The sequence below is a fragment of the Cercospora kikuchii genome (genome assembly GCF_019650295.1).
Source record: "Cercospora kikuchii DNA, contig_00003, whole genome shotgun sequence".
In the NCBI taxonomy this organism is placed as follows: Eukaryota; Fungi; Ascomycota; class Dothideomycetes; order Mycosphaerellales; family Mycosphaerellaceae; genus Cercospora; species Cercospora kikuchii.
The window spans coordinates 1,018,425-1,032,563 of NW_025408584.1; the positions used below are offsets into that span (position 1 = coordinate 1,018,425).

Here is a 14,139-nt window from a genome sequence, read left to right on the forward strand (position 1 = left end):
CGGCTGCTTAGAGCGCGGAGGGAGGAGTGGTGTGGGATGTGTGTTGAAGGGGGAGGGGAGGAAGTGAGGTGGTCGACCGGAGGTGAGGCTGTACGATCCAGACGTCTCGGGCGGCGAAGTCAGCCTCCGCGCAAAGCCAAATGCAGCCTACGGGGGTCTTTCACCAGGTCACCGCGTACCACTGTCACTGCACTTCTGCCCAATTCACGATGAGTCAGGAATCAAATGGACATGTCCTCCGTTTCACTTGAGCCACCCTCTGTTCTCACTCGCGACAGCGTTCAAGAAATACTCGATCGGAGTCACGTGACTTGTTTGGGAACGAGATAGCGAACGTGGAATATGGCACAAAAGAAACTCGCTCGACGCAGCTTCGTATCCTTATATACACAGAGTCTGCTTCATAGCTCTAGAGACCTTTCTATACCCCATCGCTTCATGTGCTGCTTAGTGCGCGTTGTTCTTGTGGTGACCTGAGAGATCGTGTCAGCGGCCATTCGAGTCTGCAGGACTTGTTCAACTCACGAAGATGGAAGTAGTAGTTCTGAGCATAGCCGACGACGAGAAGAGTGCCGATAACGTGGACGAGTGCTGTTCTGGTATTAGTCCTCCACTTTCCTTCTCCGCCATAGCTGCCCTTTCGTAGCCGAGGAATTGTACATACGCCATGGAGATGCCTTGTTGCCCATGTATCTGGCCTGGTATCTCTGGAGCAGGCCGCTTGGCTTCGCTTGTGGTGCGCTTCCTCGTGGGAGCTTCTCGTAGAACCCAACAACGTTCTGCATGCGCGCAGCGTCGCTGGTGCTGCCGATGGCCTGTCCAAGCTCATGTCAGCTCTTTGCAATCTATTTCTTTGTCTGTGACTGTCGCTACAGCGGTCTCGGCGTTCGTGGAGCATGAAGGAGGTGCATATCGCTGCTCGGAAGTGGTCGCGGTAACGGATGGGACAGGAGCGGACGTACGTTGGGCGAAGCAACCTGGCGCAAAATGGTCAGCAAGTGTCTCAAAGCGCATTCTCATATGGACACACCTTTGGGGGAATTATCGAGGAAACCATGACTGCGGTGGTGTGTGTGCTGTGTCGCTGGCGAGGGAAGAGTTGAGTGATGTCTGCTTCGAGATCACCAATGCCGCTTCTCGGGATGAACCGCGCAGGCGGGTGCCAATCATGCCGACCTCAATGCCATGACCCTCACACATAGCACAGCAACGAACACACCTACACATCTCTCGCCATGGCTTCGCTCCGAACAGCAGCAATGCTGCGTGCTGCAGCTGTCCGGCCAGCACTGTCGCAGCGCGCTCCAGCTCTGGCGCGCTTCCAGAGCAGCGATTCTGTCGCCCCGAACCAGCAGTCTCGAGACAATCGCCCAGAGTCGACCGACGCCGCACCAGCTGCACGAGCTTCGACATCGAGTGTGACTATCCGACAAGAAGGAGCATCTGAGGGACAACCCCGACACCAGCCTGATTGGAATGTCGCTGTCGACTACAGAACATCGTAAGGAGGAATGGGCGAACCACCAGACGAGAGTGTGCTGATATGGAGGGTATAGCAACTTCTCCCCTGTCCCTCTTCGTGTCATGGACGGCAGCGAGCCAGGCGTCGACACACCGGCTGCTGTGCTTTCTGGAGCACCAGTCGAGCTGCAAGCACGCACTGTTCGGTACGTTCCAAGCAGGCACATGAAACAAAGCGCGAGACCGCTCTTCTAACATAGTCTGCAGCATCTACAAACCCGCTAAGACCGCAACTCAATCCGGCGACTGGACTGGTCACTCATGGCGCATGGACTGGGATCCTCTCAGTAAAGGCCACCGCTGGGAGAACCCTCTTATGGGCTGGCAATCATCTTCCGATTTCATGCAAGGCACCCATTTGAACTTCAACTCCAAGGAAGACGCCATTCGATTCGCCAACAAGCAAAGCTACGAGTACTTTGTGCAGGAACCAAATACGAGGAAGTTCGTGCCTAAGGCTTATGCCGATCAGTTCATCCACAGTCCGAAGAAGTTGAAGCAGGTGCGGACAAAGTAGAGTGCGAGAACCCTGGCTGCGGGTCTGCGGAGGTACCGAAATGGGTCTGTATATATCCTGTGGTATTAACGAGAAGTTCACATGTACCTGCACTGCTTTCACTCACCTATCCACGATCTGAAACAGGGATCCTAGAATACACCAAGATGAAAAGTGGAAGGATCCTGCGCGCATTCACGGTTTTCGGCGTTGCGTACTTCCACCGTGATCTGATGAGATGGTAGATGACCAAACTTTGACATTCTGCATACTACAACAGCTCAAGCAAGCTAAACCTTACTACAGCTCCGTACCCACGATTGCGCCCTCTCACAACACCGAATCTCGCGTCTCGTCCTACAAGTCCCACCACTCCCCACCCCACTTCTCCCAACTCGTCTCCGGACCAGCTCCGCGCGGTCTCGCGTACCACCCCATTACCATTTCGGTCTTAGCATCCTTATATCTCTCCCTCTGTTCCTCGAGCCATTCCCGCGCCTGCATCAGCTGGAAATGATGCTTTCCACCTCCAGGACGGATCTGTCGGCATTTGCGGACGCGTTGAACAGTCGTCTTCCCGGCACCAGCGTGTGGCTCTTGAAGACTGCCGCTGCAGATCGAGACCTCAGCCCAGTACGTGACGTCTCGGACCTGCCCTTGTGGGCAGAGAGCGCGCAGGTGAGCCGAAATATCTCCTGAGAGCAGGCGACGGAAGTGCCATCTGATGGCGATCTTGGTGTCCCGGTAGAGCTTGGGGACTTTGGCTAGCACCACATTTTTCTTGTGCTCTTGTGGTGGTGGTGTTGTTGGCATATCGTAAGCCTCGTCTCTGAACCAGACTCTGTTGGGCTTGGAGTACTTGTTGACTCCTGTCGCCGGCGTAGGCTCGAAGAATGTCTGAGACATGTTGACTTTTTGGAATATTTGAAGAGAGGTTGTTGATCTTGGTTTTTGGTATGAGTTCTCTTCGAAATTATGGGAGCAGACCTGACTGGGGGCATGTAGTACTTATGGATACCGACAGGATCTGACACCGTGTCGTCAAGGAATCGAGGACAATTTCTCTAAGGACGAAACTTACTTGATGAGGCCTCTCGACCAGAACGAACGGATACGGTAATGTACTCACTTCTGGCGCCGTCCTTAGTACCAAACCCTGTGAGTGTCTCTTTGCATCCATATGTACTACAGCCCACCATGCCCTCTGCCCATCCTCTCTCTGGCAGCTTCAGACACACTCGAGCAAACAGATCGACACACTGCCACAACTCGCCACCAAAAATACCAACAGAGACACACACGATCACCACGCCAACATGTCTGCCATCGTCTACTACATGGCCCTGGTGCGCACTCCCACCGGCAGAATCTTCCGGCGCACACACCAAGCGCCACTACGCTTTCACGCCTGCACCCTCCTGATGCTCCAGGACTGGTGCAACTTCGGAGCCGGCCAAGTGGCAGATCAAAGCCCAAGACAATCGATCGGCTGGAAGGAGATGGCCCCGGTCACAGTCGATCTCGCCGGGCAAGAGGGTGAGCAGGCTATCCGGCAGCCATGCGACTTCGAGGAGATGACTTGGGTGGAATTGTAGGGAAGGGAAGGAAAGGAATGGAAGGGAGGGAGGGAGGGGAAGGGAAGGGAAGGAGCGATGGAGGAATGGGGAGGAAGGGTCTTTTGCGGAGTCAAATGGGGAGGGGATCCACTGGCGCTGGAAAAGTTTGATTTTTTGCATTGTAGAGTATAGGTAATAATGATATGGAAATGCGGTTCACAAAGCGATAAAGTTTTCTGCGTCCCTTTCTCTGCGCTACATTGCTAATGAAAGCGAGCGTAGTTCAAGAGATGACAAGGTGGCATTTGGGCCGTTTTCCAGAGTTACCTTGATCTCGGGCTTTCTCTGAATCACGTTGCGACTGAAAGCCATTGCAGGTCAGAATGTATGGATAAGGCACATATCCCATTGCTCAGAGATGACCTATTCAGGAAGTCGTTCTCTAAACTACAGCATAAGTGAAGGCCAACGGAAATTTAGATCCAGCACCATCGCACGTTCAGCAGAACCCCGAGAAATCTCGTCGGCGTGGTCGCTCTCTGAATCACAGTATGCTTGTGTGCCAACGAGGGTCAATGACTCTCGACGTTGTGTCATCGAGAATTCCTAAGGGAATCATGTTCAAAGTAATGGTAAGCTTTGTGAGCAACCACTCTCAGACCACTCCCTCTTTCGAAGCCACCAAATGGGGCCATTTGGCAGGATCTGCCGGCCAAGTTCGATAGAGTCGACATCTGCAGTCCTCTTCACTCCAATTACCTCTCATCACAAACCGACGTTGACACTCTGCAAGAACCAAAAATGCTTTCGAACACCATGATGGTCGTATGCGCAATTTGTGTGATACACATTGCCACTGTTGGTGCCCTGGCTCTCAAAATCGCGATCAAATGCAAATCGCATTCGCGTGAGCGCACAGGCCTTGAAGGAGGCCGACTCCACGTACGAGACAGCGGCCAAGGAGTCCGATCTGTTGCCAGTGCTAGGAAGAAATTTTTGAAAATTGGATGAGGGGATCCAGATCTGAACCAGGAAATCCCCACGAGGCCGCACGTTTCCAAAGTATGTACCGATCCGGACCATGAATAAATATCGGCACGCTTTATACTGGGTCGGTGTACTTGCGGGCCGTGGCACCAGAGGAAAGAAATATTCGCTGGTCGCTCAAGCTCACTCCTGGTATCCAAGTTACTCTTCGTTCAATTCACCTTCTTGTGTCCAGAATTTCGACAACAGCACAGCAACCACAACTGTACAGCAGCGATCTCCTCCTTGAACCGAGCCGTCACCATGAACTTCCGTCTCCTGGCGCTACTACTGCTACTGGTAGTATCATTCGCCCTGGCCGAGTTTCTACACATTTGTCACCGCATGGTCAGCAACTGGCCATACCATCATCCACGGAGATGGCCTTCTCGCCCCAGCTCGAGATGGTCTTATAATTCTGGACCGGACTGGATTTCACAATCTCCACCAAGCCAGTCTTTCAAGCCTAAGCCGAAGAGGAAACCCATCAAGCTCAAGAATGAGAAAATCGTCTTCAAAGTGAAGTTCTGGGAGCTGAAGTGGCTGCTGATGATCGACCCGGAGCTCAAGAGAGGACTGAAAGGATATGGTATCGAAAAGAAAGCAAGCCACGAAGAGGTCATGAGGATTCGGAAAGCCGTCGAGAAGTATTGTGCTTGTGAGAAGCGCAAGACACGACCAGGGTATAGACCGAGCGAATGTCTTCCTGGGAATATAACCCTCACGACTTCAACGTCCACAGTACAGCAGACGCCAGAGACGACAAAGGATGGCGACAACAACGAGGTTCCCGCAACGACCTTGCCCCAGGTGGCTGCCATGGCCACAAAAACAGAAGCAGTTTCCACAGTTCCCGCAGCGACTGTTCGTGCCTTTGATCAGGTCCGGGAGACACGACAGGCGGAGGCCGTTCAAAGTGAAAACGACAGGTCTGGATATAATTGAGGAGCGCCATGAATCACAAAGAGGGCAGCATTTGAAAATAAAGCGAGATGTCTTGAGCTTGGGAGCAGTCCAGCGTTGTGTCACTTAGCGATGTGTCTGCGATGGAGCCAGTGCTTAGCGATAGTCGAGCGGTTCGACGATGTCAAGTCGTTTCGTTTTCAAGATTCTACTTGTGCAATTAGTCTGTAACAAAATGATAAGACTTCGGCTTTTGGTTTCCTTTCTGTGCCTGTTTGTCGTCCGCGCTGGGTAGGGTCCTGATCCAAGCCGTGCAACTCCTCTAATTCTGCTCTCCTACAGCCTTCGAAGCACGATAAAGGATCGCAAACGCCCATCCAGTACCCGCGAAGTATAAAAGACTTCGCAAATAACTCCAGTTCCTTGTCTCAGTCGTCAAATAATTCGCAGTGTATAGAATTCGGATCGCGTTCCAGCCATACACGAAGCTTGCCAATCCAACGCTTCCTTTGCCGAGCTTATTCTCCGCAAGCAGTCCTGCGAAGACGGCGGCGACGTAGAGAGGCATGTTCTCCAAGTGGTTCCTGTGGCAAGATTCCGCTCGCTCGAATGCAGCGAACTCAGCTGATGTGAGGCGCTTGCGCAATGATTCGTGGAAGGTCGAGCCTTTTGGATTGCGGTTGTCGTGACGGTTCATGTCGCCTTTGGCAGCTTTGGAGATTGCCCAGCCATGTGGGAAAATGGCAAGGACGTAGTAGAATGGGATGGAGAGGAGGGGGACGTTAAGATTTGAGGCCATTGTTGTGAGCGTCTTGTGCTTGACTTTCTGTTCCTTGTTCGTCTGCTCTTGATAGACAAGGAACTGCTGCCTCGTCTCGTTATGTATCTCGCACTAATTCCCACATTCCTCGAGCATATGAAGTCAGGGTTACGCAGCCTCGGCAAGATCTGTTAGCTCTTCTCCTCTGAACACTAGTCGCAAAATCTTGGCATTTGGTTGTAGAGAAACCTTTCAGGGACGATTGCACATAGTAATAAGTTGTTGCAGTCCTGTCCTCGATGAGGCTTTAAGAGGGAGTTTCTGCGCATCGCAAAGTCATTGAGTCTGGCCAGAATTTCACGTTCAGTTCACGTGGGAAGTGGCCGCGAGTCTTGGAGTCGGTGTTGAGCCGCAATTCCCAAGTGCACCGCAGATGAGAGCGCGGAATGGCGCAGAGATCAGATGCAGGTAGGCAACGGTATACCAGTTGCCTTCAATTTGTCAAGTCTGTGCTACGAGCTAACAGATGGAGGGAAGTCGCATACGCCCTCGACTCCGTTCTCCTCTCAGCCTGACTACTGCCAGAATGTTGGCAGGATTCCATGGTCTTTGTGAGCGAGTCGAAAGTCAACCAGAGTGCAAAGTGGCACAGATCGTGCGATATCGTGATATCGGGCATGGACGTGAAGTTCACCAACCTCGTCCTTTCCATCCTTGCGTCCAAGCTTTTTGCCGAGCCCCGACTCAGCCGGTCGTCACACCCCGCAAAGCCAACTGCGCTCCTCCGTCGCCAGTCGCATTCGTCTTTCGCCAATATCACAACGATCAGTGAGTCTGACGAAGCGACCAAAGTCCTTCAAGGGCCCTGGTCCTTGTCCCACGAGCCTGGCGATACGAAGATGTCGCTGCATGGCGAGAGACATGTCCAAGAACTCATCGCCACGATGCCAGAAACTCAAATCGAGCCAATACGCACCCCACCTTCGGCACGGCGCAGAGACACGCTGGAACAGGTCAAGTGCTTCCTTCTTTCAGCCTTTCATGGCACGTAGCTGCATGTCGTGCTGCGAGGTGTGCGGCTGGGAGCTCACACGATGCTCTGGCCCAACTCACATGGCGTGCTGGGCGCTGACCTTGATCGGATACAAGGCCGATAAACAGCTCGCATATGATAAGTCCCGTAGCTCCAACCTCTGGTCCAGGTGAGTGAGCCTTTTCCCTGCTCATTGCCATCATTCAAAACACTCCCCGGCGAGCAAAACTCCCTCTATACCTCTGGCGTGCGCTGCTGGCAGCCGCAGGATTGTCGAACCACCCACGCGCGATTGAAGGCGGTCAAGATGCTCGCCACCGCCGCAGCTCTTGTGGGAGCACTGCTGCTTGCGCCTGGGGCGTCTGCACAGAATACCACAGCACCGCGATATGTCGTCTGGTCAAGCGTGGTCTTCACGAGGACTGGCGAACGAACACCAGAAATCTTGGGCAAGACGCCATCCCAGATCACCTCCACCGGCGCTCAGGAAGCCTTCGCAGCTGGCAGTTTCTTCCGCAGTCGGTACATGAGAGTGAGCAATGGCACCGTTGGCGATGAGGCCTCAGGTGGCGAGCTTGTTGGACTTGATAAAAATAGATATGATCAATTCCAGACCACCTCGCTGGCACTGGAGCAACAATACAATTTGGCCACACAGCAGGCGTTCATGCAAGGCTTGTATCCTGCGTACACTCCTGGAAACGGGACCGACAACGATGCCGATCCTTATCGAGTGTACACGCCTGCTAACGGCACAGTTGTGAGTAGTCTCTGCTGTTGCTTTATGACATTGCTGACAATGCTAGGTCCAAGCGCCACTGGGTGGCTATCAATACCCACAGCTCCGAACCGCCGGCCCTAACGATCCAAACTACATCTACCTCTCCGGCAATCTAGGTTGCCCGTCGTTCGAGATCGCAGCAGAATTGTCTGACACAGCCGGAGGCAGTGATGGCACAGATGAAGAGTTCAATGGCACATACGCCGCGGTGGGCAGTGCAACACTCATTGGTGTCCTAGACCAAGGTTACTGGAGCTATGACAACGCTTATGCGATTTACGACTACCTACGGTATCAGAATGCATATAACGCGACTGTCCGAGACGAGTTGGCTGGATATCGCTCCTCCACCACCAACACCAGCTTCCTGGACACTTTGCGCTATCTGGCTGATGAGCAGCAATACGGTCAGCTTGGAAATCTTACTGCTAGGAGGCTGACAACTCGGCAACGCGTGCAGCAACAACCTGTCGATGGCAGCATCTCAACAGTCGCAGGAAACATGTTCGCCTCACGAGTCTTGGAATTGCTGAGCGCAGCCATCAACTACTCTGATTTCGGCCGCAACAAGCTGAATCTCCTCTTCGCCGACTATCACCCTCTCACATCCTTCTTCGCACTCGCCGGTCTGCCTCAGCGTGATTCTCGATTCTTCGGAACCGCCGACTTTGCTTCCTCGGTAGTCTTTGAGCTTTTCAGCATCACAAACGACACATCTACCTTCCCGAGCACCAACGACCTCTACGTCCGCTTCCTGTTCCGCAATGGCACAGCAGACGAAGCTTCAAATCCCTTCCGCTCGTATCCTCTCTTTGGTCGCGCAAATATCGAAAGCGACATGTCATGGGAGGACTTCCGCGACGGGATGAACAACATTGCCATGTCCGGCATCGGCAACTGGTGCAACGAATGTGGTGCCACGACACTCTTCTGCGCCGCATTCGACGAAGACGGGAACGAATCTGATTCTGCTTCGCGAGGCTCTCATCGCCACCATGGCTTGGCACCTGCAGTCGCCGGTGTCGTCGGCGCAGTCATCGCGCTCGTGATCGCCGGAATCCTCTTCGGCCTGGCAATGCTCGTCGGTGGCGTGCGAGTCCGACGCGAAAAGCACGACCGCAAGAGCGACCTTGGAGGTTTCAAAGGCGGGAGAAAAATGCAAAGTGACCAAGACCTGACCATTCCAAAAGGCGGAGCTATGGTAGGCGCTTCTGTTGTCGATGAGCCTCGCGGACACGAGCGAATAGGATCTTGGGAGATGAAGAATGCCGAAGCCGGTAGAAATCACTTGGGGGCCCCGCAGGATCCGGCGAGTTTGAGGCCTAGCATGGAGGAAACGAGGCATGATCCATTTGCTGATCCGAATGGTATCCGACCTACGCTGACGCGCGAGCATGTTTGACGCGAATGCGGGAGGAATGAAGTATTTTATGATTTTACGACCGATGATGCGGAAATGAAGAGAAGAGCTGGAGAGAACAGTGTCTTGCGCAGTGCGCGTGCTGGAGGATGACTTGTACATACTCTTCTGTGATACCCTTTTCAATGAACGGCGTCCCTTTTCATGGTAATTAAGATAAATTCGGCTTCTATCCTCGTAGCTATTCCATCGGACTTGGTACATCTTCGCGCGATTTGGCACTAGCTGAGGAAAGAAATGACTGTTCAGCACAAAAGTGAAATACGTCGTGATCATTTGTTGCATGCTACTAACCTGATCGTAGCGTCCAAGGCAACGCGATTTTGGCGACCATCTGGCGTGTTCTCTGCTTCGTTCAACAAGCTCACCAACCCAGGTCTCGTCCATGCGGAGCAATCCCCTTCCTCGCTCCGTGAAGTTCAATCTCACGGCCCCCGACCCATTCTCATCGTGACTGCGAAGTCCCCGCGAAGCTCGCGCTTTATCGCTATTCCACATCATTTCCAGCGCAAGAGATGCAGAACCAGTCCTTTGATTATTCACTTCCCTCAATTCTTGTTCCTCATTCATCCTCTCTCTACCCAGCCATCTCCGCATCCCCATTCGCCTGCTTATCCTTTGCCGAAATCCACAAGACATTATTACATCTGATCAACACCTGTCCCAACACCCCACCATCCTGTCCATTCGCCGCTTTTTCTTCCGCACCGCTGAGTTGAATATTCATATACGAGTCCACGGAAACCAGACGTCCCGTGTATTCTTGTCCCCATTTGATGCGGACGATGACGTCTTTGTTTACGAGGCCTTGGAGCATCGGGCGAGGGTTGAGGGGGATGAACTAAGCAGAAGTGTTAGTTGGGGGGGATTCGTAGTTGCGATTGGAGGAAAATAGGGTGGAAGGTGGACGTACGCTCATTGTTGCGGTGTTTGTGGCGCGCGATGCGCGATAAGTTTGGAGGTTTGCGAGGAGGTGGAAGGGTGGGGCGTGTTGGTGCAAAGGGCTGGACGTGAACGCTGTTGAAGTTGCTGGCTGGTGGAGATTTTGGGAGAGTCGGAGCGGAGGCGCGACTGCGCGACAAGTGGAAAGTTGGCCTGAGGCATGAGTTTCGTAAGTGCCTGAAAACACGACTCGCTCATGGTATCTACACTGTGACCTGCCACGGAGGTCTGCGATAGAATTAGAACATCAGAACTTCATGGCACCAGTGCATATAGTGATGCGAGTGTTTTGTAGCAAATTCCATCACGTCTTCCCATAGACATCAATGAATGAGTACTTGTGAGGCAAAAGAAGCATCAGAGCAAGCAAGTGGTATCCGCGTACAAAAGTCTATATACTCCTGTGCAATGCTCCCAGCGCAACGCAAAGGGTGCGCCTGTGTCGTCCGTACTCATCCGGCGTGTCATTCATACGAAGCATTTTTGTATTCCCACAGCAATAACCGCGACCGGGTCGCTTCTTTCATCCGAACTCCAGCATCAAGCATCATACAGTACGAGGAAGGAGGTTCAGCTGTTTAACCCTCGAACTCCTTGATGCCCTCGTGGTACTTGCCAGGAATAAGCGCAAGTGGGACAATACCCGACACGTGCATCTCGGGGCCGAAAACGTGGCCGTTCAAATCGAGCTCCTTGAACACGGCCTTGATGTTCTTGAGACCTTCCTGGTAGTTGGGACCTGCACGACGCACCCAGATCTGGACCTTGTGCTCGTTCAGAAGAGGTGCGACTTCACGGAGTGCGCGGATGACACCCTTGAATGTGCTGGCAACCTGTGCAGGAGTTAGCGCCGGACTTCGGGTAGATATTCTACGGATTTGGCGAGGAGACTTACATTGGTAAAGTTAGCAATACCACCACCGATGAAGAGGACCTTGCCCTCTGGGTGTTGTGGTGCTCGCAGCATGAGGTCGAGGACTGTGCGTGCGTAGTGGAAGGTTTGTGTCTCGGTTGGAGCACCAGAGTACTCTCCGTAGTTGGCGAGCTCACCAGCGAAGCCAGCAGATGCAATGGCATCAGCGTAGACCACGGAGGCACCACCACCAGCGACAAGTGTCCACACACGTCCTTGTGAGTTGAGGATGGTAAGCTTGAGCGAGGCACCGGTCTTTGCGTCCATCTCTGCAATGTATGCCTCCTCTTTGCTCATCTCACGACCGAAAGGAGCGGGGAACTCGAGCGGTGGGCCAGCATCGATGGAGACTTTGCTGGAGCCAGTGTTCGCGACTGGGATACCGAGAGCTGCTGGGGCGCGTGCAACAGCCCACTTGACACCGCACTCGAACTCGGCGGTCTGGTCAATCTTTGCTGCGAGATCGAGGAAGTGGACGTCGGCGGAGGTTCCCTCGGCGTTAGGAATGACGACGAGCGGGTTGATTTCGAGGTAGGTGAATTGGCAGTCGACGTAGACGGCGTACAATCGTGAAATGAAATCAATGAGGACTGGGTGGACACCCTTTGGCACATTAGGGAGGAGTGCCTTGGCGATTTCCTCATTGCTTGGGTATTCCTTGAGGTCGACTGGAATGAGCAGCTTAGCAGCCTTCTCGTCGACGTCTCCCACATCAACACCACCCTCGTGGTAGAAGAGGATCCAGTCACCCTGCGATTTTGGTTAGCCGAGATTGTACAATGGCCGAAGAGCGGATTCCTGCGTACCTCACGAGCGGAGTTGATGTTGATGTAGTACTCGGTTTCTTGAGGGTGGGGCACGAAAGGCTCGACGAGGAAATTCCTCAGAGCGCCCTCAATGTGCTCGACCTTTTGGATCTTGTTTGCGCGTGCTGCGATCCACTCCTTCGCCTCTGCCCAAGTAGCATTGAGCTTGAGAAGTCCCGACTTGCCTCGTCGCTTGATCAGTTGATCTGGCTTTGCAACGAACTTGGCGCCTTGCTGGAGGAGGAAAGGGTATTTGGCCTCAGCAGCGTCCAGAACACCGTTGACGTCGTCGCCATCGGCAAAAGTTATTGTGGCAAGTTTGGCTGGTGGGTTGTGCGTCGATGAAGGTGGGAGAGGAGTTGGCTTGATGACAGGCGCGCGGGTCAAGTGGTAGTTCAGAATGGCTTTGCCATCTGCTTCTGTGATTGGCTTCGCAGACATTGTGGTGGTGTTTGCAAGATTGTGGTTGAGTGAATTTCTTCAGAAAGCTGTTTCTGGCTTTTGGTAAGCAGGTGTCCGAACAAGACAGCTCCGGACAGTGAAAAATTGGCGGCGAAGCTGGTCTGATGATCCCCGGGCTCCAAGTTGAAACTGCGGGTGACGGTGAGGAAAGCTTAGCGAGCAAGCTGTACAATGGGAAGGCGCCCGCGGGTGAGTTGCGGTGGCAGCTTGGCGCTAGAGGTGTTTCTAGTGCTGCGAATGTCTTTCTCTCGCCGCGGATTGTGTGCAAGTTTCAGCTCTTTTTGCGCAGGCTCGTACACTTCCAATTCCTTCTTCGCAGGGAACAGGCCACGGGAAAGTGCGCTCGGGGGTTAGATGGGCGTGTCAAAAAAAGTCCGAAGCGGTGCAGCAGTCAGCGGGAATGGGAATCCAGGGCCCAGCTGGAGCTTTAAAAATAAAATCTGACTACGCACCTCGAGGCTGAAGAAGGTCCTGCGGCTGCACTTGCGCTGGAGCGAGTCGCCGGAATTAGATGTGTAGGTGTAATGGAAGATGTGAGAGGGAGGAGCGAGTGGGAGAGGAATGGAGGAGTGTGTCAGGAAGTCGGACAGGACGACAATGGGCTTCGGGATTGACGGTCTCATCAGCGCTCGACACAGACATGTTGAAGCTCTCCCAGGCGATGAGCTGCGCTAGACGCGGGCGCAAATGCAGGCCCACGCGCAAGCTTCCCGTCGGCGATCGACAGTCCAACCCCAGCGCGCACTGTTGGCCCTGCGCATGACGCACGCTGGGCCTCCCTACAAAATGTTTTGCCGTGGAGGGCCGCATTGCAACGGGCGTGGTCGGCTCGCCAGGCGCTGCAGAGCCGCGCCCAATGCGTTCCACGGCGCGCGTGGATGCAGCTGCAATGGAAGCAGATATCAACGCCCGCTCGTTGCTCGCTCGCGTGGAGGGGCAGCGTGATGAGCCTCAGCAGAAACATGTCCATCCCCAAAGTTCAGGGCAGCGCATGTTGCCGGAAAGCGAGAACGAGGGCTGGCGGGGCTAAGCCCTGTCGGGCTCGCTCGCGTGTGTGAATTGCTCCGCGTGTTAATTGTGAAATGCTGAGTTGAGCACGGATGGTACGATTCTGCAGTTGCTGAGCGGTGGGACCCGCGCTTCACGAGAACGAGAGGCCTGATGTTGGCGGACCGATGAGATGGCGCGTGTTACGAGGACTCCAGCGGATCCCCGTCAGCCTCCCACCGGCGTCGGGAGAGGAGCGTTGAAGCCAATATACTTTTGGTGCACGCAGGGATCACCACCAGCTCGACAAAGTCCGACGACAAGAAATCACACCCGCCTGCCCATCTCTCCCTCGCACTCACCGCCGCTCCTCCTCCTTCTCCATCTTCTCATCCACACTCTCTCTGAGGCACAATACAATCCTCTCCGTGGTAAGTCTGCATTCCCAATTCCCGCCCCGCTGGTCCCTAGAATTTCTGGCGTCAGCTGCCAGAGCTCGAAACTGCCCGCGTTCGGGTTGTTTGAGACTGGCT

At 53.9% G+C, this 14,139-nt stretch overlaps 8 protein-coding genes across 8 annotated transcripts; 3 read left to right on the forward strand and 5 right to left on the reverse strand.

Annotated features, from left to right (window-relative positions):
- Positions 1-447: 447 nt before the first annotated feature.
- CKM354_000479600 (uncharacterized protein) lies at positions 448-1,057 on the reverse strand (the record flags this gene model as incomplete). Its single annotated transcript, XM_044800045.1, has 5 exons — positions 448-473; positions 526-591; positions 665-815; positions 963-977; positions 1,031-1,057. The coding sequence occupies 5 exons, from the start codon at positions 1,055-1,057 to the stop codon at positions 448-450; spliced, it is 285 nt and encodes a 94-aa protein (XP_044655980.1).
- A 178-nt stretch (positions 1,058-1,235) lies between these two features.
- Positions 1,236-2,038, forward strand: CKM354_000479700 (uncharacterized protein; the record flags this gene model as incomplete). Its single annotated transcript, XM_044800046.1, has 3 exons — positions 1,236-1,501; positions 1,557-1,667; positions 1,729-2,038. 3 exons carry the CDS (start codon positions 1,236-1,238, stop codon positions 2,036-2,038), a joined length of 687 nt encoding a protein of 228 aa, XP_044655981.1.
- A 336-nt stretch (positions 2,039-2,374) lies between these two features.
- On the reverse strand, positions 2,375-2,923 carry CKM354_000479800 (uncharacterized protein; the record flags this gene model as incomplete). The annotated part of the gene is made up of 1 exon (XM_044800047.1): positions 2,375-2,923. The coding sequence occupies one exon, from the start codon at positions 2,921-2,923 to the stop codon at positions 2,375-2,377; it is 549 nt and encodes a 182-aa protein (XP_044655982.1).
- Positions 2,924-4,863: 1,940 nt separating this feature from the next.
- On the forward strand, positions 4,864-5,544 carry CKM354_000479900 (uncharacterized protein; the record flags this gene model as incomplete). The annotated part of the gene is made up of 1 exon (XM_044800048.1): positions 4,864-5,544. One exon carries the CDS (start codon positions 4,864-4,866, stop codon positions 5,542-5,544), a length of 681 nt encoding a protein of 226 aa, XP_044655983.1.
- A 280-nt stretch (positions 5,545-5,824) lies between these two features.
- Positions 5,825-6,301, reverse strand: CKM354_000480000 (uncharacterized protein; the record flags this gene model as incomplete). The annotated part of the gene is made up of 1 exon (XM_044800049.1): positions 5,825-6,301. One exon carries the CDS (start codon positions 6,299-6,301, stop codon positions 5,825-5,827), a length of 477 nt encoding a protein of 158 aa, XP_044655984.1.
- Positions 6,302-7,602: 1,301 nt separating this feature from the next.
- CKM354_000480100 (uncharacterized protein) lies at positions 7,603-9,478 on the forward strand (the record flags this gene model as incomplete). Its single annotated transcript, XM_044800050.1, has 2 exons — positions 7,603-8,055; positions 8,102-9,478. The coding sequence occupies 2 exons, from the start codon at positions 7,603-7,605 to the stop codon at positions 9,476-9,478; spliced, it is 1,830 nt and encodes a 609-aa protein (XP_044655985.1).
- Positions 9,479-10,073: 595 nt separating this feature from the next.
- CKM354_000480200 (mRNA splicing protein SMX3) lies at positions 10,074-10,415 on the reverse strand (the record flags this gene model as incomplete). Its single annotated transcript, XM_044800051.1, has 2 exons — positions 10,074-10,337; positions 10,410-10,415. 2 exons carry the CDS (start codon positions 10,413-10,415, stop codon positions 10,074-10,076), a joined length of 270 nt encoding a protein of 89 aa, XP_044655986.1.
- A 601-nt stretch (positions 10,416-11,016) lies between these two features.
- On the reverse strand, positions 11,017-12,598 carry CKM354_000480300 (uncharacterized protein; the record flags this gene model as incomplete). The annotated part of the gene is made up of 3 exons (XM_044800052.1): positions 11,017-11,271; positions 11,334-12,101; positions 12,158-12,598. The coding sequence occupies 3 exons, from the start codon at positions 12,596-12,598 to the stop codon at positions 11,017-11,019; spliced, it is 1,464 nt and encodes a 487-aa protein (XP_044655987.1).
- Positions 12,599-14,139: the final 1,541 nt, after the last annotated feature.